Source organism: Papilio xuthus, unplaced genomic scaffold (assembly GCF_000836235.2).
Source record: "Papilio xuthus unplaced genomic scaffold, Pxut_1.1 DF825928.1, whole genome shotgun sequence".
Classification (NCBI taxonomy): domain Eukaryota; kingdom Metazoa; phylum Arthropoda; class Insecta; order Lepidoptera; family Papilionidae; genus Papilio; species Papilio xuthus.
The window spans coordinates 4,910,251-4,933,037 of record NW_013532721.1 but is presented as its reverse complement, the minus strand read 5'-3'; the positions used below and the strand labels follow the sequence as shown (position 1 = coordinate 4,933,037).

The 22,787-nt window shown below is 31.1% G+C and overlaps 1 protein-coding gene across 4 annotated transcripts; it reads right to left on the bottom strand.

The window, feature by feature from the left end:
- Nucleotides 1–381: 381 nt before the first annotated feature.
- LOC106125536 (elongation of very long chain fatty acids protein AAEL008004-like) lies at nt 382–21,729 on the bottom strand. Of its 4 annotated transcripts, none has more exons than XM_013322775.1 (7): nt 21,527–21,729; nt 8,210–8,275; nt 3,849–4,039; nt 1,977–2,057; nt 1,559–1,721; nt 1,286–1,422; nt 382–980 (listed from the first exon to the last, which is right to left on the bottom strand). In XM_013322775.1, exons 1-7 carry the CDS (start codon nt 21,531–21,533, stop codon nt 624–626), a joined length of 1,002 nt encoding a protein of 333 aa, XP_013178229.1. In that variant the 5' UTR covers nt 21,534–21,729; the 3' UTR covers nt 382–623. The 4 variants fall into 4 exon arrangements, with proteins under 4 accessions (XP_013178229.1, XP_013178231.1, XP_013178230.1 ...); XM_013322777.1 differs by lacking the exon at nt 21,527–21,729 and adding an exon at nt 10,919–11,042; XM_013322776.1 differs by lacking the exon at nt 21,527–21,729 and adding an exon at nt 9,092–9,140.
- Between the last annotated feature and the right edge of the window lie 1,058 nt (nt 21,730–22,787).

Sequence of the window (22,787 nt, the reverse complement as noted above, 5' to 3'; positions counted from 1 at the left end):
GTAGAAACCCACAGAAATGTTTGTGTATAAAGGACGTACAGGGAAATGACAATTGACGAAAGTAATTAGGACAAAACCCTGTCATAGCAACATATGTATAATGGTTAAATTTGTTTTCCGCTCTTTTGGTTTTTCGTAAGATATTCAATAGTAAAAGGGTAGCAAATATAATTCATAAACTGTAGTATAATTTCCTATGAGCTAACCTCTAAAACAATTAGGCATAAAAGAATATGTAAAAGTTGTAGTCAAAGAAATCAAAACGTAACAAATATTATTAAAACTTTTGCAATTATCTAGAACAAATGACTATTTCGTACACTATTTTGTAAAGTAGAAATTATATTTCATATATTATATACTTTTAATTTTGTTCGTAAATGTGGATGGTAAACAAAAATCTTTATAACTAAAAGCAAATTCGGTGGAAAATATCTGTTAAAAACATATTTTATTTTTGTCACATATTTCAAACGTTTGCATTGTACCGCTTACATATTACATTTCATTATAAAATACAGCACTTTTTGTTGTCTTAAAAATTTATTTTAGATTAATTTAATCTAAATATTATCTACATAACATCACATAAAATTACTTAAATTAATGAGCATTATTATTCGCTAGCATTCTTTCGTCTTGCCGTTAGCGACGACGCCATTGCCGTTAGCGACAACGCCATTGCCGTTAGCGACAACACCATTGCCGTTAGTGACGACTCCTTTGCCGTTAGCGACGACTCCATTGCCGTTAGCGACGACTCCATTGCCGTTAGCGATGACTCCGTTACTCTTTGCCCGTGTGGTGATTGCGTCAGTCTTCTTGTAGTCAATGTTGACGTAACTTCTGTAGTAGAAATTACCGAACATATACAGGAATAGACCAGCGTTTAGTGCCAGTAGGAAGTTGATCGACTTCGGATAGTTGCAATCGCAGAACATCACCACGAAGTTGTGGTAGAACACGATCACAAACTGTACCTGAATAACATTAATATTTTTAGTATATGGTAACCTACGTAAATATTAACTTATCTGACCCGGTGGGCATAAATTAAACTAAATGATAGTATCCATGACAATAAATAGTATGACAGGCAGTAACAAGTGTAGAGATAAATTGTCATTTCCATTGTCTTTAATTACCTACCTGTTAATTATTGGATGTTAAAGTCAATGTCAAAGAACATATATTTAAAAGAAAGTTTGGCGTTTTAAGTAAGCAATGTTGAAAAATATTTTCTCATATATTTTAGTGGTGAATGTTATAAAAAGTTATCATTTACCAATTGGAGACTGGTGAGGTGCTTCTTCCACCAGATGTACTTCTGGTACTGAGGCCCAAGACCTGAGATCAGGTAGTAAGTATACATAATGACATGGATGAAGGAGTTGATTACACCCAGCAGAGTTCCGTGACCTCCTGCAATATTATAATTGTATTAGTAACCTTATAATTAACAGACCCTGCAAAAATATTAAGCATACACTTTATTAAAATTAACATAAAGAATTTCAAAACACAAAAATTATAAATGCATAAAGATTATAAAAAATACCTGGCAAGAATTTAACTCCAATCCAAGCGCAGATCGGCATCATGGTGTGATGGTAAAGATGCAGGAATGATATTTGTCTGTTCTTTTTCCTAAGAACGAAAAATACTGTATCAAGAAGTTCGATGATCTTCGCGAAGAAATACCACCAAACAGCTCCCGCCATCTAGATAATTAAAGGAAAAAAATAAATAAAAGGAATATGTCTAGTCATTTATTGGTGCAAATATTTAACTGAAATAAATAAGCGTTAATCATTTTGTGGATATTTTACAGCGTATGGAAATATCTTACACATAATACTGAAATTAAATCAAAAAAGTGTCTAAAAATAAAAAAAATTGTAGACACAAGACAGACAAGGTGTAAATTTGTAATAATTTAAAACATTCTCTTTCTCAAAGTATGCAATGATACTTACTCTGAATGCCTTAGGGTCGTAGGAGTAATCCACGGGCTGACAGCTAAAGTTGTAATCATTCCACCAGCCGGAGACTAGACCCTGTAACAAATAAACTCATATGAATGTTGGACACTATTATTATAAAAGTATTCAATTATTTTGACGAAAAATGTCAATCTTCGTAGAACATAACACGGACGAATTATTTTACTTGTAAAAAAAAGTTGCATCTAGCAGTGCATTTTAACTTTTTATGCAAGTCAATCGGTATTAAAACTTCTTTCAAAAAACTTTTTTTTGTAAAATTCCTTAAGTGATATTCAACTATCGCGTTGAATATGTACAATATTTACTCGTATATACATAATAATGTATTTGCCATGTCTTTTAGCTAAGTCTAAAACGTCAGGACACGGATTGTTGACATCATCTTAACATAGCAAACAATCATAGACTTTGTCCGGTTTGACAACACCTTCTATTTTTTTTTTCTTTTAAAATACACAATATAAAAATGTTTAATGGCCAGAAACACAATTATTATTTTAAATAACCAGACAACTAAAGCTATTTTTACATTAAAAACAAATATTCTTTAGTCCGGTTATTTCAATATTATAAACAACCGATGTTTTTATGTTTACTTTTAAAATACAAACTATATCAAGTTTAAATTGGAAAATCACTAATAAAATAACTTTATTAATAGACCAATTATCAAAAATATATTAATTATTTTAATAGGAAGAATTGAGGATAAAGAAAGGCCTAATTTAGTCCTCTTTCCCTTCCCACCCTTTTCTTATAAAGAAAGGATGGGAAGTGGAAGTGGACTTTCCGGATGAGAGGATGCATGGAAAGGGAAATTATTTTCTTTCTGTGCATCCTCTCCTCCGTCGATTAAAGGTAGGCAACGCATATGCAATTGCGTACGTCTATGGGCAACGGTCACTTCGCTACTTCAGCGATTTCAGGTGGCCGCTTGCTCGTTTGCTACCTTATGTTATAAAAAAAAAAAGAATTGAGGCTGAAGAAAGGCAATTAGTACGTTACATAAAGATCAACAAATGAAATGTTCTAGAACAAATGGAATACGGAAAAATCGTAATCAGATAAGTATTCTTATTAATGTTATTTAATTGTTACAATGTAATACGTAGTAGTAAGTAGTCACGCCTACATTTTTGCTTGAGTGATCTTATTCCAAGTTTGGTGATCATTATAACATTAAGTTTTCCTTAAGTTGCGTGTAAAAAAAATCAAATAAGTAATTATTTTTAATTGCTTTGAAATATCTTATAAGTTAATCCAAAATTTGAATAATAGAAAATCTTGAAAGTCATTACAAATAATGATGTTTGTCGATAATCATAACATTGTGAATGTTGTGCATATTTTTTATTACAGGTATTTGAACCTTCAACATTATAATCTTTAAATAATGTCTAATTCTCAATACCTCATACTTATTTCGGGGAACTCAGAATCGGAAATTTTACGTGTTTTTAGGGATCCGTACCTAGAAATGTAAAAACGGAACCCTTATAGGATCCGTTCGTCTGTCTGTCTGTCAAGAGCCTTTTTATCAAGAACTGGTAGAACCTATTGTCCTTTGGAGCTGTAAAAAACTTCTAAGCTAATGAAATCAAAAGAAACAGTCATTTATGCCGCAAGTATACACTCGCAAGTAAAACAAAACCTATTTGGTAGTTTGCATGAACTCTGAATATTGAAATTTGCTTAATCATCATCTTACAGCACATATAAAAGGAAAAATTGCGAAAACCGTAATTTTTACTTATAAAAGTTTGTACTGAACACTCGAGTCCGACTCGCACTTGACCGTTTTTTTTTCAATAAAAAAGTGCACTTCCACAAAGAAGTAATTACCTCGTATACTAAGAAAATGCTCATGAGGATTTGTGTGATGTTGTAGACGATGATGGGTTGTTTCAAGGAGAAGGGTTTCCTGTCCCTCATATAGCGCGGGCCCACTGACGTGCAGAAATACAGGTACGTAGCCAACAGGGTTAGCAGAGGCCCCGGACCTGACATCAGCCACCAATTCTCCGTTCGAGGATCTGGGGGAAACATCAAAATAAATGAATAATTAAAAAATATAAGATTATTTTTTGCAAGTTTTTGTAAGTACAATACTCGTAAGTAACATATAATGAGTTTTATAAAATAACATTTTTTAAATTAATTATAAAAAAATAACATGAACATTAAAATTAATATGGTTGTACGAACGTTGACTACAAAAAGAATAATGGCATTTTAAAAATTACATTCGGACTTATTGGTGAAAAGAACTTATATTTAAAAGGTAAAAATATTAAAGTTAAAACATTTATCATCATCATAACTCCTACATTTAAACCTTCGATCGTATATTTGAATAAATCGAAAGAAGATTTAAACTGTATAAGTTGAATAATTTGTTATAACCAATTTAATTTGATGCAAAAAGTAATTTAAAATCACGCTTCATGAAGGACGAAAATAACGATAAATAATTCGTGTTAAATGATGATATACTTAAACAATTTAATACTTAATTCTAGCAACAACAAAAAGATTTGACGATACTTTTATCCATTTTAGTAAAGCAGTCGTGCTGTCAAAATGTTGACTTGTTTTTCGAATTATAATAATATGTATTGTATAAAATGTATAAATAATCAATATAAAGTAAGTCGCTTCCGCCGTTTTACTCCATTAATGTATTTTTCCATTTAAACATGGACGTAAACAATAACAAACTCTTATCGACTATCGAAGTGATTTATCGTAGGTTTCTGAAAACATAATCCCCTATTTAAAACATATCGTTATCTCTGTTTTCTCAAAGATGACGATACGTTGTATACAGATATTTTGGTCTCACAAAACAACGGTTAGTGGAAAGTATATTATTGTGAGCTAGTTGGTAGCTAAACAAAATGGAAAAGATGTGTCAGAGGCAACCATCTCATTCAGAATTATGTAAGTATTTGAGGCGCAATATTTTATAACTTTAAAAAACATAAGTTTGCTATATATATATATATATATATATATATATATATCGCATATTACAAACATAAACGTAATAAATATTATAAACATTAAATAAATATTTATCCATTTACTATAAATGCATCAAAGGCATGCGAAGAATATAAAATTTTGTTTACTTAACATGTCATTTCCATACAGCTGCGAGTGTACTTTGCATTGCCTTACTACGAATCCCCCTTCCATCCCCTCCCCTTCTCCTTCTCATTCCTCGTCGCTATCTGATGCAATGACTAACATCGCACGTGCTACACAATATTCTAACACAACAGTTATTCTCAACAACAACAAACTAATTATAAACAAAATGCAAGGACAAGGAAATTCTAAAAAGTTGTTTAAACATCTCAAATCTTACTTCTTTCTACTGTTACTATTATTATAAATACGTTCTTTTAGAAGATGGATATTAAAAGGTATCTCCATAATGGCTGAGCAGATCTCAATGAAATGTGGCATAGATCTATATCTATGCCAACACATGTTCTATAACATAGTTCGAAAGAACACATAATCTCCTAATTATACTTTTTTATATTCGCGCGGACAGAGTCTTGGGCGACCACTAGTCAACTAAAAATCATTATTGCAATTGCCTGACTTACAGAAGAGTAAAGTTTTTGTCGGTTTTATTTGAATATCGCGGACCTCCAGGTGAATTATACGTAACATGTAGTTACGGGGATTCAGTTTTGTAATTAATCAGTCGAAATATTAACACGGAAGCCGAAAACCAAACAATCGGTGTTTGAAAACACGCATATTAAGACCTACCACAAAGATAATAATGCAATATATTGATCAGATCACGTTGTGGCAAGTGCCCTAAGATCGCGCACTGCATATAAATGTGAAATTATAAAAGTATTTAATCTATTACGTATGTTGAAGGATCGAAGTCCTTCTGCTAATTTAGAGCTAACATACACGGACTGTTTCAAACTTAGCCTGAAGAAACATTGACCGCAAACTTAACTATAACTAGTGTTCGGTGAACGTCAACTGCTGATCGCACAACGCCGATCACTTGAAGTCCGTGTATGTCGGCCCTTATGAGTTCGTTACGGTATCAAAACAAGGCGTAAGATAACTAGTGTCGTAAATATTTATACGTCAGGTGTTTCATAATGCGCTTATAAATTAGAATAAAATTCGTCGCAGTATCGTATTTGTTTGTGTCATTGTAACGATATTATGAAGCTTATTTTTTTGGCGAGTATATAATATGTATGTATGGACGAATACTGAATTGTTACTTCCTTATGTTTATAGAATATTTATGTTCTTAGTGTATAAAGATTATATTCCTATAATATATGTTGTAGGCATTTTTGTATATTGTTTTTACAAGACTGACTTCAAAGTGACTTGTTTAATCTTAATTTTAAAAAGGTAATAAAAAACACCATTAACTCCCTGGAATTATCACGTGGTGTCGACTTTCAACGTTATAGAAACCTTACAGTTTTGGCTTAATTCTTACGACCGACCACCTGACAGTGACAACGTTACTTGGAAGAAGTAAACTAAAGTTTAATAAAAATGTAATTATAAACTTAATATATATAGTTAAATAATTAAAAAATTATTTTAAATTAATATGAAGTTATAATAATATTTGATGAAAATTGTGAATCTAAACCATTCCCAGATCCCCTTGAACACACACAAAAAATTTCATCAAAATCGGTCCAGCCGTTTGAGAGAAGTTCAGTGACATACACACTCACAGAAGATTTATGTATATAAAGATAATTAATAATATTCATAAGTTAATATATTATAAATAGAAAAAAATTTAAGTTCATGTTTCTTGTAATGAAGTCAATATTTTTAATAATCGTCTTCAATGCTAATTAACATTGAAAATTATTTAAAATAAGACGTGAAACGTGACCTTTTATGTTATATGGAGGTTGGCGATGCACATATCGTAATCTTTCGACAGTAAAATTGACCAACTAAGAAATGACTGCACCGGATTTGTGACGAAATGTGCACTAAATTTCTTCACAATACAATAAAATGTTTAAAAACGTAAACCAAATATTTACACCTGTATACAAAAGCTTAATCTTTTCTCTGTTTTGTTTTTTTTTAGACAAAGATACTGATGACAATGTTTTCTGTTTGAAGATGTCTTTAAATATGTCCAAATGTAAACCAGTTCCGATAATTTTAATTGCTTAATCAATAACATATTGTTTGTCATGGAAACTTATAGATTTAACTAAATAAATAGGAACAGAGTTCACACACGTGTTAACATAAAGAATTAAATTAAAATGTCTAATCATGTGGGGTCTATGATGGGCGGAAAACCTAAATATAAAATTTAATCTATCGATATTTTTGTTATAATATTAATGGTAAAAAATAAATTATAAGTTGTATAATAGCGATTATCGTGAATAAACTTGTATGTAAAATAGAATAATAATATTATTCTGATATCGGTTAAAAATAACACTGTTTTTGTAACGTTTACTTGACATTTAAACAAGTTGTGTCAACCGGTAGAGTTACTCGAAGAATTTTTATCTTTACACTCAATGAGTGTTACTTCATGACAATATGATATGCTTTAATAAAAAAACATTAGCAATTTTTTCTACTTTTTTTTAGTACCGAGATATAAAAAAGGGGATGATGTTACGTAACATAGAGACCCTTAAATATCAATGTAGAGAAATATATCGGTAAATTCAGGCCTTTTGACTATGAATCGACTGTAAATAATATTTATCTATGCTCCATAATGAAACATAATTTAAAATTCAAAAACAAATCACACAAAAATTATGGTGGTATATATTGGCCTTAACTTGCGCGGTGCGGGTGGCCCCAGTAGGGTTTGGGACGATTATTATTGTCCTTGTGAACTAATTTGTTTAAATGTATGAATAGTTTTATTACTGTTTTCTTACCTTTCTTTTCTTTATTATAATTGTGAACAACGCTGTTGGATACATAATTACTTAGTCTTTGTTATATATTATATTGATGTATATACATTATGTAGTCGTTAGTTGTTCCAAATAAAAAAAAAAATTGAAAAAACATCAAATTAAAAAAATGTAATGTTTAAGTCTTTAAGTTTATTATTTCTTAAATTGTATGTTGCAGTACTTATCATTACTTTTTCAGTAAACCACGATGGATTTGCACATAATTTGCCTAAAAAAACTTACCACTGTTCCTCTCCATAAACCTCTTGTACGAGTCAACGAAGGACATGTTGTATGAAGAACTTGCACCTGCAAAAAACACAGACTTTTATTATTTAAATCTTACTAATATTACAAATGCGAATGAGTGGATTGATGGATATTTGTGTGTTAGAAAGTATCTGCAGAACGGCTGCATGGATCGCGCTGAAATTTAGCATAGATGTAGAACACAGTCTGGAAGAACACAAAGACTACTAATTAAGTTTAATTAATTCCGGCCGGACGGAATCACGGGCGACAGCTAGTTAAAAGAAGGTTAAAAACAACAAATAAAAGTAAATTACACTCTCGATACTTTATGAAAAATGAAGAAACGGAAACTTCTTTCGTCAAAATTACTTGGTATTAAAAGTTCTTTAGGTAGCCATTAGGCACGTGAGTCGGATACTGTAGGCGGTACATTGACTCTTTATTATATCAAAATTACAATATATATATATACAATGTACATATATATAACAACAAAGTTAGTAAATAAGTCATATAATTAAACTTCTTGTTTCTCTTATCCAGCAGACCGAAGCGGAGGAATTCAGTTTTAGTATTGTCCCAAAATAATGTTATTAAAAATATTTATAATTAATGGAAATTATAATTCTCAAGTTGTAAAAAAATGCAGTCAAAATTCATACATCTTTTTTCAATTACAGTTTTTTGTATTTCAAATTATTTGAAAAAAAATAATATGCATTTTACTTGTGAAAGTTATAAAATATTTTAACGTAACAAAACAGATAAAATGAAGCAAACTTATTGCAAAGTGTAATTTGCAAACATATCTCATTTATCAATATTTCAAAATAAATTTGTAATTTTTACGTTTTATATATGAATGAAACCAACCTCTTAATATTGGTAGTTTTCTTTTCGTTTTCACTAACTCACTAGTGTTTAAACACTTAAACACTAACAAAGAACACAGAATAATCTTACTCCTGTAAGTGACACTTGGATACTGACATTCATGAATATGTTTGTATATAAAATTAAATTAATCTATTGCAAAAGTTAGCCTTCGGATGGCACTGGCCCACTTGTTTGTTAGACTTAGTCTTGTGTGATTTTTCATTTTGCTTTCCCTTTTTATTTAAATTCATTATTTAGCTAATTAATTTCTTGTTTTAAGTTAATGGACGACATTTATGTGTCACCGGTAAATCGAATATGCCGGTCGTTTGCAAATTACCTAGGCAAGTCGCAAAGAATCGCGAAACTACAGCGATCGAAAGCATTCAAAAATAGACATGTCATATTTTAATAATTTTTCGAGACATTGAAAAGATTTTGTAAAGAATACAGTGGCTGTAATTTTCTTTAAGGATTCGCGAATTTAAGAACAATCAAAGACGAACGGACGACGGAAGTTCTCCTTATTTTAAACGTCAATTTGTGAATGAATTCGTTTGTGATTTACCTGGGCAAATTACAAACAGACGGTGGGCACGATTTGCCGGTGACATACGAGTATGCAACATTTACAAATGGACGATATTAATCGTAACCAATTGTGCAATTAACTCATTATTAGTAAATTAACATAAACCGACCTCGGCACATTCTTTAGTAATTTCTTTTCTAAGAATGCTTTCAAATTTATTTAAAGAATAAGCTCGTTCAGAATTTTCTAATAAAATTGGAGTGTCTCTATGTAATACCGAGTGAAAAAATCATATGTCTTACACGTGATGTATTAGCATTGCTATAGGGAATGCACCGAAAAACCAAGTTAATTTGTTTTGTCTGTATGTCGGCCCGCAAGACCACATTTGTTACGGGTAAACTCCGGAACGGCTGGAGTGATGCAGACGTGATAATGACGGGACAGAAGATGATGCACGCGGGCATATTATAGGTTACTTTCTTCTTTAAAGACGAGACGAAGTTCCTGGCGACATCTAATATTATATATATTAAGTTATTGGTTTCATGAGTACATAATTAATTCTTTTACTTAAAGATCACAGGCGTTCTTAGAATAAAATCTAGAAATATTTCTTAAAATAAGTTTCCTTCTACTCAAACTCTTAACAAATAATAATTTGAATGTTGTTAAATATAAAAACTATTTTATTAAATTGTAGTTATACAATAGAATTATTGCATATCAATTAATTTTTATTACGTTTTACAACATATCGGTGCAAATAAAATAAAATTCAACGTCTTACTTTTGATAGAATGATAAATAAACTTAATTAAATTTAAGTAAGTATTAAGTAAAGATTTCAAAAGATGTGTTGTAAAAATGTAGCTTTAAATAACAGTACTTTGAACTGATATTATAAATGAAGAACATTCGGTGGTGGGATGGATTTTTGTTAGAAGGTATCTCTTGAACAGCATATATGATATGCAACAATTTTTTTAACAAATCTTCAAGAATTAATTCAGTTACTACCTTTGCCGCTTTCAGCTTTGACATCCAGCAGTATCCTTCATCACCTAAGAATTGCCCAAATGATAATTACTCAGATCATTAACCTAGTTACTCGCCTACAGCTGATAGTCCCTAGGCAACCCAGACATCTCGAATTCTATTAGCACGGAAATGTGTCAGAAAATTCGCGTCAACGCTATTTCGACTCGATCAAGGACATTCGACTTAAAGAATGTCACTAATGTATTCTTATTACTATTTTTAATATAACCAGTATGTTACACTTTGCTTACGGCTGAATGTCCCATAATATTCACGATACCGGTCCTTGAACTGGCGATTCGCAATAAATAACGTCTCGATGGGTGTTATTTATTTTACAACTATCTTGACATAATCAAATTGTTGACGTATAGGATGATAGAGTTATTTGACCCGGTGGATGTAAGTCAAACTTAATTATGGTTCCACAAAGATCATATAACAGTCGGATCTTGACAGCGTCATATTTTGAGCAATGAGGGAGCACGGTTTTATCCTAAAAAAATATGCATGTTGGTATGACATAAAAGTTAACTTACTAATGTGATTGGATGTTTTTAAAGTTGCAACATAGTCAATTTCGGAAGAAGTTAGGACATTTTTGTTACTGGTAACCCTTAACATTTGTAGGTCGTAGAAATTGCCGTAAGATCCTAGTTTGACTATATGACAGTTCAATAACGTTCGGCTGTAAATGTCAAAAAAAACAGTGTCATATTGTAGCTGTCTTGTATTTTTTCTTTAATGGCATTTTCTATGCCAAAGTAGGTTTTATAATATATATTTGATGAAACTAACGGCGATAGCAACGCCTCTCTTACCGGCGCAGTCAAGTTTATCGTACTATACCCATAAATATTATTCATTCACGTCATTTATTAGCATATTTGTGGTTATATAATAAGTTATGAATACTTTTTGATGGTCATCATTGGTTGTTTATTGAAAACTAGCTGTCGCCCTCGACTCTGTCCACGCGCAATTAAACTTAATTAGTAGCCTGTGTGTACTTCCAGACTATGCTCTACCTCTATATCGAATTTAATCAAGATCCATATAGACGTTTTGGAAATACCTTCAAATAAACATACTTCCTTCTATCCATCTAAACATTCGCATATATGGTATTTGCAAGATCTTTGAATAATGTCCGTTTAACTTAGCGACATTAAAAGAAAGTGTAAAACTACACAAATGTAAATATTTAGAATTCTTTTACATTGATAATATTTAATATTTTCTAAAATTAAAAGATTTTAAACCTACATTCTTAAACTGTTTGATCAATCCCCGTTTAGTTCCAGTTTGTACCCGGATCCAAAAATGTGACCTTGAAACTATGCTAATAAAATTGACGAATATCATTTGCACACGAAAAATATTTTCCGATCTTATATTTCTGTTAATATTTCTTACTTTTAGTGTTAATCAAATCGTTGCCAATCAAGTTAAATTTTAAGGTATTTGACATAACTTTATATACAACTTGAATTTATAATTGCTTTTCTCTGAATGATGTCAACATTATCTTGAGAGGTTTTAGTTTTTCCTTCTATTAAATAAAGAGCTGTGACTAAATACAAATAATAAGAAATCTTCATTGATCATTTCTCAATTTTTTACGAGTTTGATAAAATATTGGAATGTAAGCCAATTTAATAACTACTTAAAAATATTTTTTTTTAAAACAAATTATAAAAAAAATTGTAAATAGATTAATGAAAAAACAATTTTAAATTATGTGAACATATATGATTACCGCAAAAACGTTGTAAGAAATAGTTATAAAATATTGGTGAAGTGCAATCGTTGGTGCAAGTGTTGGTGCAAACATTTTGCCAAAGGTCGTCACATTGAACTTGACAGCGACATCTGGCGTTCACGTTACGTAACCTCCAACAATCCAACGCTTGCGGATTTTGATCACGCTATGCTGCAGTCGCATACCGTATTATGCTACTAATTCATTGTGTTGTGTATGGTTGTGTAATTGTCTATGTTTGTCGTTGTATTTTCCCTGAGACGGTTTACAGGGTTGGTTATACATTGTTGCATTACTCCTATATGAAAGTTAACATTATATAAAAAATTTCATATTTAACTCTTATGTTCATTTTGTATAGTATACCATACATACAACTTTATAAAAATATACGGTTACTATAAAACAATTTTTTTTTTAACTTTGTTTTTTTCATTTCTTCAAAAAAAGAAATCTTGCCACAATTAGGGTTAATAAGATCTTTAATTGAAAAATATCTAAAAATCCAAATTAGCTAGATTAGTATTTTTATTCACGTAATATGATTTATATTACAATATTTTGGTCATTGAACTTAGTCATCCGTCCATTGCAGACGTTTTCTTATAAACATCCTGTAAACTTTGTCGAAATTATATAATATTGAAAACGGTTAATTTTATACATGGTAGACCAAAAGTTTTCCCTTTAGGTCAAGGGTAAAAGGGTTTTATATAATACCAATCGCACATTACGTGACCCATTACTAATTTATTATAATTTTAATAAATACCAGTGATTTCATACCTTAATACCAGGTCGTAAGGTACAGTTTCATTCGAAGAAAGCATGTCCATCTATTGTCCATGTCTTATATACACGGTGCTTAACGATGCATCATATAGGAAATGGTGTCAAAGACGATATTGTAATTAAGTATGCCAAAAAAAGCATTCGGGCCTAAACTGAACTTAACCTTTGTCTCATAATCAGCCTTTTAGTAGTTTCTCATAAGCCGGGTAGCACTTAGACAGAACAAGATTCGCTAAAGTAAAACGCAAGACGAACCGGAAATCGCACAGATTTAGACATAGTTTGGCAAGGTTTAAATTGATGTTGAACTTTAAAAACCAGTAATATATTGGGAAAACCGTGTTTTATTGGTCTTTAACATTTAGGGGAATGTTTCATGAGACATAATAATACACTTTAGGCGATTTGGTTACGTTAGGATAGTTAAGTGGGTTTCCCCGTTTTTTTTTTGTTTTAGAACCGAGTCGGAAATGTTTAAACATGTCGTTATTTAGATATAATACAAATGGTTTCTTAGAGAATCAGTTTGACTAATTTATAAAAAAAATCATGTAATTTTATGTAACTACTAGCTGTCGCCCGCGACTCCGTCCACGCGGGATTAAAAATAGATGTTGGCCGATTCTCAGACCTACTCAATATGCTCACAAAATTTCATGAGAATCGATCAAGCCGTTTCGGAGGAGTATGGAAACGAAAATTGTGACACGAGAATATTATATATAAGACGAGAATTTTATATACAAGATTAAGTAATGATTGATTACGATAACTTCGTGATAAAAGTCACAGTCAATTAATGATAATATGTTTATTAACAATACGTGAGATATAATTCAATGCACTGATTGTTGCATACAGACAAGTTATCGTGTTTTTTCAACACAAGTGAAGATTTATATCTAATTTTGATTAAAGCATCAGACAATTAACTTCATCAGTGTTTTATCGGAAAGAAAAGGCATTGAGTCAGTCAAGAACAAGGGGTCTATCGCGACTGGCAATTGAAATAAACAATAACATTTATTCAATTACTAGCTGTCGCCCGCGACTCTGACAGCGCGGAATTAAAATAAAAATAAGTAATCCACTTGGTCTTCCAGACTATGTTCTACATCTATGTCAAATTTCTGAGAGATCCATGCAATCATTCTGGAGGTACCTTCTAACAAAACTCGAGCTAAATTTACGCATGTATAATATTAGTAAGACGTAAGATGTTTTTGTTTAGTATTTCCGATTATCAGATTGCATATGTAAATGAAGTGAACTCTCCTTTTTGCTATTGTCTTACACTACTGACATATTTTCGTAACAACTTCAAGTTTTAATTATGTGAATGGGTTTTTAAAACATACACCGTGTGCTGTCTGGGGCATGATTATTGCGCTATAGACTCCGTGAGGGCACAATAGACCTCACTATATGATTACAGCAGCAAACCTTCAATTACTGTGTAATATCCTGTTCTTTATATGCAAATGGTTCTAAAATAAATAAATTTGTTAATTTTCACTATAGGGCACTAGTGTCGTTCTATTTTTTTATATTTTCTGTAAATTAAATTAATTTTTTGTCATAAATCGTTTTTCTACTTTAAAAGCAAAGTTTTTTAATATTTTAATTGTATAAATTTTCAAACCCGTTACTAAATACAAAAGAGTTTCCACTGATCTAATTGAACTAGGTATTGAAGGTAGGCAACGCATATGCAATTGCGTATGTCTATGGGCAACGATCACTTCGCTATTTCTGCGATTTCAGGTGACTGCTCGCTCGTTTGCTACCTTATTATTTAAAAAAAAAACTTTTGCCAAAATTATTACAAAAATACGTATAAGTGTACATAGCTACTCATATTCACGAAAACTAAAATCTACAGTCTCCTGCTCGGTTAAAATAAAACGTTACAAAACGAAATTATTTCATTGATTCCGTCAGAATTTAAATTGTCTTGAATGAAATTAATTCAAATGAAATGTTATTCATTTTAAGTATTATTATTTCTCAACGAATTCTATAATAAATTAACTAAATCAGAATTAATTATTTTCTGATACGAATTTGCTTTACACAATTTCGATTGAAGTTTAACAATGATTCAGTCATATTCAAACATGTAAAATGATTTGTAAACGTAACGACCATTTGTTAATTGAACGGTCTGTGACATAATAATTTCCAAGTCAAGTTAACATGTGACATACAAATTACTTGAAAGTCATTGAAATACGCTAATAGTTTAGTTAAGTTTAATTTGTCAAATATTTAGATCCTTCTTTAGGAATGATTACTCAAATTTTATCTTAAATCAGCAACGTAGCTGTCTTAATATTGTTAAAATATATAATAAAATTAACTAAATTTTGACAAGCCTCTTAGTAATATAAAAAATAAAAACATTGCAATGAGTATACTGTGTGTTTTTATCACCCACGGAACAAATAACTACACATAACAGAAATTGAATAACATTTTGTATTCAAAAATGAATTCGCAAAATGTAAATAATTTAGTGAAACGTCATGGAAATGAAGAAATTAATATCATAAATTGCTCTTTGATTGAAGTCGTTAATATGCATTTTTGTTCCGTTTGTCGATAAGTCATTACTAACATACTTAATTTATAAGTGGTCCGTGCAATGCAGGAAACAAAAAATAAATAAATCGTAATTTGGACCTTGGAATCATTAATCATTCGAAATGCTAAATAGTTACGATTTGACCACCAAAGTTGCGACCTGCTTTAAAAGAAAGAAAGGAACCCACTGGATGAAGACGGCTGGTCTTTTTCATGACGGGAAAATATGGAAGTAATTCCTATGCGCACATTAGAAAGTGTTTAGTCACCCTCGGGCCAGAATTTTTATATTCACGTCTAATTTATAGTCACGCCTAACAAACTTAAATACGAACTTGTTCCTATTTCTTATCAGAATGGCTTTTAGAAAATCTTAGCTTATTATAACCAGTAATACATATTCTATTCGTATGTTAATTCATAAAATGTCATATCTATCATTTTATTGACACATTGTATGTTGTTATTACAGTTTGTTGTCAATCGATTACACGTCGAACACTTTTGACTACCGTTCCAATTTGATATAACAAGCTTACTCTAGTCATTCTAAATAATAAGTTAACATTTTACGTAATTGTTAGAAATATTAACTGTAAATTTTCCAATACCTTACTGTCTCACCGATCGCAAAACCGTTAAGAACGAAATAGAGCAAAATTTTTCCCGCGCTTTCAATGCGCGTCCAATATGGCCGCTAAGGATATTGCCAACTTCTTTACAATCGACGGAATTGCGACAGAAACTAATGTGTCAGGTTAATACAACCTCGCTTTGGGTGTTTTTATTAATGAGATTGCTAAAGTAAAACAAAGGTATTCGTTAGTAGTTATTTTATATACAGCTTGCGACAGAGTCATTGACCTTCTGGCTATAGCCCATTGTTGCAATTTAAATTGGACGTAAGCATATGCTTAATAGCTAAGATTTCGCATTGACCATTAAACTAAAGTCATTCATTTTAACAAGGTCCAAAACTTTTCATTTTGTAGAATTTTAATATCAAACTTAGAACAGGGCCGGTTTTAGTGTTTCCGGTGTGCCGGGCAAATTTTTTTCGGCGCCTTTTTTTCTTTGTGTCGTGGGGAAATCTTCTAAAGATACGGTATCTTACGGGCGCCTGGACATTGGCGCCCCCTTATGCCCGGCGCCTTAGGCGACCGCCCCACCTCGACCTACTCAGAATGAAATCTTGGTAGAGTTAAAAGTTGTTGTACCAAATAAATTCTCGTTTTTAAGGAATGACTTCTGCAAGACGTAATTAGTTGCGTAAGAAAAATGTCACGACATCGGAAACCTGTCCATTGTGATCGAGCCATTACATTACATTTACAAACAACTTTAATGTCACCTGTTCGCGTATTTTGACCTTTATAGTTATGTTATTTATTAACTAACTAGTAATTAATATAAAAACAAGAATCTCTACTGACTTTATAACACTGCAGACAAGGTTACAATTGAAATAACTCATTAAGCAAGCCGTTTAAGTTACATTTGGTCAGAACACACTTAAACGTCAACACCCTTACATATTTACAAACATACTAGCTGTCGCCCGCGACGCAGTCCGCGCGGGATTAAAAATAGATGTTGGCCGATTATCAGACCTACTCAATATGCTCACAAAATTTCATGAGAATCGGTCAAGCCGTTTCGGAGGAGTATGCGAACTAAAATTGTGACACGAGAATTTTATATAAAGATTGACGAACAAAAAAATAAACGCTCTTAATCTTATTAATATTATAAATGCGAATGTTTGGATGGATGGATGAATTGATGAAGGTTTGTTTGAAGGAATCTCTGGGAGGGCTGAGTGGATTTTAAAGAAATTTGCCACATATGTAGAATATAGTCCGGAAGAATACATAGACTACTTATTATGTTTTTTTTTTAAATTCTGCGCGGACGGAGTCGCGGTCGACAGCTCGTAAGATAATATAGGAATTAATGAAACGAGTAATGTTAATAGTTAAAACACTTTGTATTAATATTTCACTGTCAAGGATCAAGTTGAACATTACCATGTCTGTTTACCTAACATTTGTATATAAAGTGTTCTCTGGCCATGTATTTACTCGTAGTTATGTGATCGTTATGTACTGAGGTGTCAGCAAATAAACATGCTCATCTAGAATAAATACTCGAGAACTATTACTAATATGACGTTATTACTAGTATGTTATAATTTATTTATCTTGGTAATTTTTTCATTTGTTTCAATAATTTAGGTTTTGGTCAAAAATAAAAACTTTTCTCTTTAAAGTTTTTGTATTGGTTAAGTGGTTGTATAGATCATATTTTATTTTATTGTACAAAGTAGTGCTTTATTTTACTTAATCCGTATGTACCTAAGTAAACAAAAACTTTATTTTAAAAAAAAACGTATAATAGTTTTGCTACCTTTTAATATAAATTTAAAAGAATAAATAAATGATTTTGTTTACATGTTGCATCTTAACCAGGACGCTTGAATTTACAAAACAAAAAAAAAACTCTTAAGAAACCTAAATAACCAACGTACAACTACAAAAGATGGGATTTTCGATTGACTTCATAAAACTGTTAAAGAAATACAATAGAAGGGGAATTACGGCATAAGTACAACGTCATTTGATCTTTATCATGAGCTATTAAATGAAATCATATCATTTGATTTCTCAGACTAACAATCAGATTAATTTTAATTATGGACTCATCTTTCTAACGAAAACATTCGTAAAATGTAAAAAAACATGATGATTGAAGTTGAAAATAGTTGCCCAATTATATAAACTAACCGCGTGTTACCATTTTGTTTTCTCTCGCCTTTGTTTAAAAAAAAAGATATAGCAATATGTTGTTGAACATGTATTTTTCCAATGGACACGATTAGTTTCACATAACTCTTATGTGTTTAAATGAACTATTAACATTAATATGCTTTGGACAACAGTTATTCTGTTTAATATAAAAGGATGTTTAAATCTTATATTTGTAGCAATCCTTTGATGCAACAAATACTTAACCTTTGATGCTTTTTGCTTTATTTTTTATTATTTACAACAACAGATAAAAATATTTTCAATAACATTTATGTTTACATATTAACTTGAATCAAAACAAATTATGTTAAGATTTTGTGCAAATAAGTTTTTAGTACTTGAAAACATTTTGTCAACAATGTTATTGAACTTGATTACTAACTAAAATCCATACAACTCGATAGTTACCATCCTTCCCTTTGATGTTGGGCCATGGGTATGATATTAATTACCGCAATATCTTAATCCTCGTGTAGACACAACGCATGCCTTTAAGGAAATCCTTGGGAACAATATTTCAAGTATAACAAAGCAGCCTTGATATTTAATTACGTAATAATACTAGTATTTATAAAAAACTTTTTGTAATTTAAACTCGTGAAATATAAAATTAACTTGTTTTAAACGTATATACTTTAATTGCAAATTTATTTGAGTCCTTTTGGTTTTCCCCTTCCGCATTTACGCAGCAATAACCAGAACGGACGTAAATATAAGATAAAATGAATGTTGTGCCTTTGTCAATTATACGATAACAGTAAACAATTAATGGTATAAAAGGTGAATGACTAGTCAGTCTAATGTAAGACCCATTTTTTAATTATTTATTTATTTTCCTTCCAAATCTCACAAAGTCCAAACTTTTTTTCCCTGTGCTATGGAACTCCGGGCTCCCCTCATAGTTTGATACAGTAGATAAAGTGATTTGCGCTGATGACGTACTAGATTAGGTTAACTATAACCTCATACTTAAATCGTTATTAACCTGTCTGAAAAAGTAGAGTACAAGACGTCTGCCTTCATCTAGTGTGCCAATATTTCATATATTTTGTGTATTTAAACTAACAGTCAGTCAGTCATGATAAAACATTATATTAAACTACTCAGAATTTTAAAGAACTTATAAGCATTCATTTTTTTTTTAGCGAAGCCGACACAAATAATAACGAACTTTAATTTCTTGTTTTATTCTGTTTATATTTATAACAGCGTGAATACATCGAGTGTTTACAATTGAATATTTCAGTATGTTATTAAAAAAAAACAAAAGAGATATTGAAGTAGACCGGCAGCTATTCTCTAGAGAACTGGAAATCAGCTCCGCGTCAAGGGCGCGACTTGCAACATAGTATTGTATACGCGGGTATGTGTCACTTACGCAAACGTCTCAGGTTCGATTCATTACATCTTTTTATGACGATATTTAACACTTACTAGTACTTATTTAAGTAACGTTGCAATTAACCGCCAAAGTCAATCAATTTCTAAGCATTTTTACTTATTTGCAGTTTAACACGATTTTAATTTTTAACGTTCGCAATACTTATATGTAAAACATTAAATATATTGTTTATAAGATAATAATTTTTGTACATCTTTCCATACAAGATATATCAAACCAGTTTTTGGGAACGCAATCAATGATTCGAGTTTATGATTTTCAACTCTAAATTATTTAAAGTTTAAACACAAAATCTTTTTTCATTGCTGTTTTCTATGACTATTTATGTTGCAATTTGTTACTTCGTAGAATGCGTGCGACCCAGTGATCATAAGTCAAACTAAATTACAATAGCTAATTACCTTTCAATGTCAAAAAAGTGTCACAATATCCTTGTATTGATGCTGACTGAACTTACAGTGATATATTCAAAGTTTGTCCCACTACAAACGTAAACAAGACAACAGTTTATCGTAACAATGATGTCGACTAGAAATTGATCCATGCATTGTATAATGCATAAGTAATAATTTGCACATTTACATGACGCATTGTGGAATATCCCTACACGACTAGACTACACTTGCTTCTAGTCAATCGATCTCTGTGTCTTAATTGTCTGTTTTTTTTTCTAAATCAATCGAGTAATTTCCATATAGAGATAAGGAAGTTAACTTTCCGGCCTGTGTTTTGTTGCCTTTAGGCGACACGGTAGACATAAGTTGTATAAAAATAACAGGTTTTCTTTAATAATTAAATCTTATTTTTAATTAAATTAGAAGTGATAATTAGATAATTAAGTTTAAGTTTTTTGTTACGCGTGGCTTTATTTTATATTTTTTTCATTTTTTTTGTAATACTTGTTCTCTGTTAAGTCAAGCGCGTGCATTCCCCCCTGTTAAATAAAAACGAACGATAAGTTTAAAACTTGCCTGTATACCCGTTCCGTGAGGGTGTGTAAATTATTAATTCAGTATTCGTTTATAAAGAACGTTTCGTTTATATGTTTCAATTTTACTTCAGTGTTAGTAAGATGGTGCATGTCTCATTGTTATCTTTACCTCACCACCCGCGAAAAGTGGCATAATACAGTACGATGCGACGCCGGAGGCAAGGCGGCCCATTATCTAGTCCATTTCTCTTTAGTCTAGTTTAAATTATATTTTTTTTTATTTTGGTTGCATTGTCAATTGACGATCCCTGTGAAGCTTCGTATATTTATGTGGCGCACGCTGAGCCAGCAAGCCTTTGATAACATTAAATATTTAACACTGTATGAAAACTTTTTTTTTCATAAAGCTGGGATTTTTCAAGAGGATTTTTAATTTAGGCGCAATAGTAATGACTATTATAATACATATTTTACAACTTGAAGTTAATATCTTATCAATTGATTTGATTTGAAATAATAATTAATTTCAATAATCATTTCTTTTTAATTAAAGAAAAAATGTTATTAAGAATCGTAACTTACCGTTCATCTTCAACACAAGTACACAAAACAGCACAAAATATAATTGTTTGTGTAAAATAAATACACAATGAAATGTAACACTCGGATCACAAGTTGCGCGTCTCTGTCATACGAGGAATCGCGGCTGCGTATGCTGTCTGCGCGCTGTATGCTCTGCTCGAGGAGTGCGCACGCGCAGCCTCCGCACTCTATAATAACCGATCTTACTGAGACACTAACGTCAACCTGACGATGACGATTCACAAAAGCAAGCATATCAGTTTAAGATCCCGCAATCGACAGATTTACGTCATTTCAGCTAAGGCGAACGTCTATGTCTGAAATTGTTTAAAATTTTATTTAGTTAAAATATAGTATTTGCTTACATTTTGCAATAAAATATAAAATTAACAGCACACTAAAATTTAAACAGCACTTAAGTTGGAATGAGAGGTCAAAACAAAGAACGATACATTTCAAATGCGCTGAGGTCAACGATCTTATGAAACTGGCTTGAAAAAAATTAAATACATAAATCAATTTTAACTGCACAACATTGCATCGAGCTTACATTTTTACATGAATATAAACGTTTTATTAGTTTTCAATTTATGAAATATCCAAGTTACAAAGAGACGATAAACGAGCTATTATTTCGTTACAACATGGATTTAGAAAAAAATTATAGTCAAGTCAATAAATATATATTGATGTATTTCTTAATACCATAAACAATAATTTAGCTTTTACGCAAAAGGACAACAATGTAAGACCAATATATTTTACAGTGGTAAAGGCAGCAGACATCTTTTGCCAAATCTGTCGATTCATCGAGTTAATTGCCACTATCTCACTGAAGACAGCTATGAAGTTGAGTGTTCTATGTTTTATTTTAAATATTAGATGACGGAGTATCTTTACAATTACTATATCGTGCTGTGTTTTACGGATCAAAATTTTTAAAAATCGTTTAGAAAACAAGGTGATCATACTTGGTTATTTCAGTAAATTAAATTTGTTCATTTCTAAAGTGGGAAATAAATTCTGATTTTAGATTATTGCTAACACATAATAATTGAAACATAATCATAATTTCAAATAAAAGCGGATGCAAAGATAAGCAAGACCTGAAAAGTGCCAAGGGCGGTAGAAATGATGGCATCACCGTATTAGCATTCTCTCCAGTGCTGAGATTATTTATAAGCATCCGCAACAACTTAACAGAGAGTAAGTTAGAGTTGTAATATCAATCATTAGTTAAGTTGTTTTTATTTATCTCTTT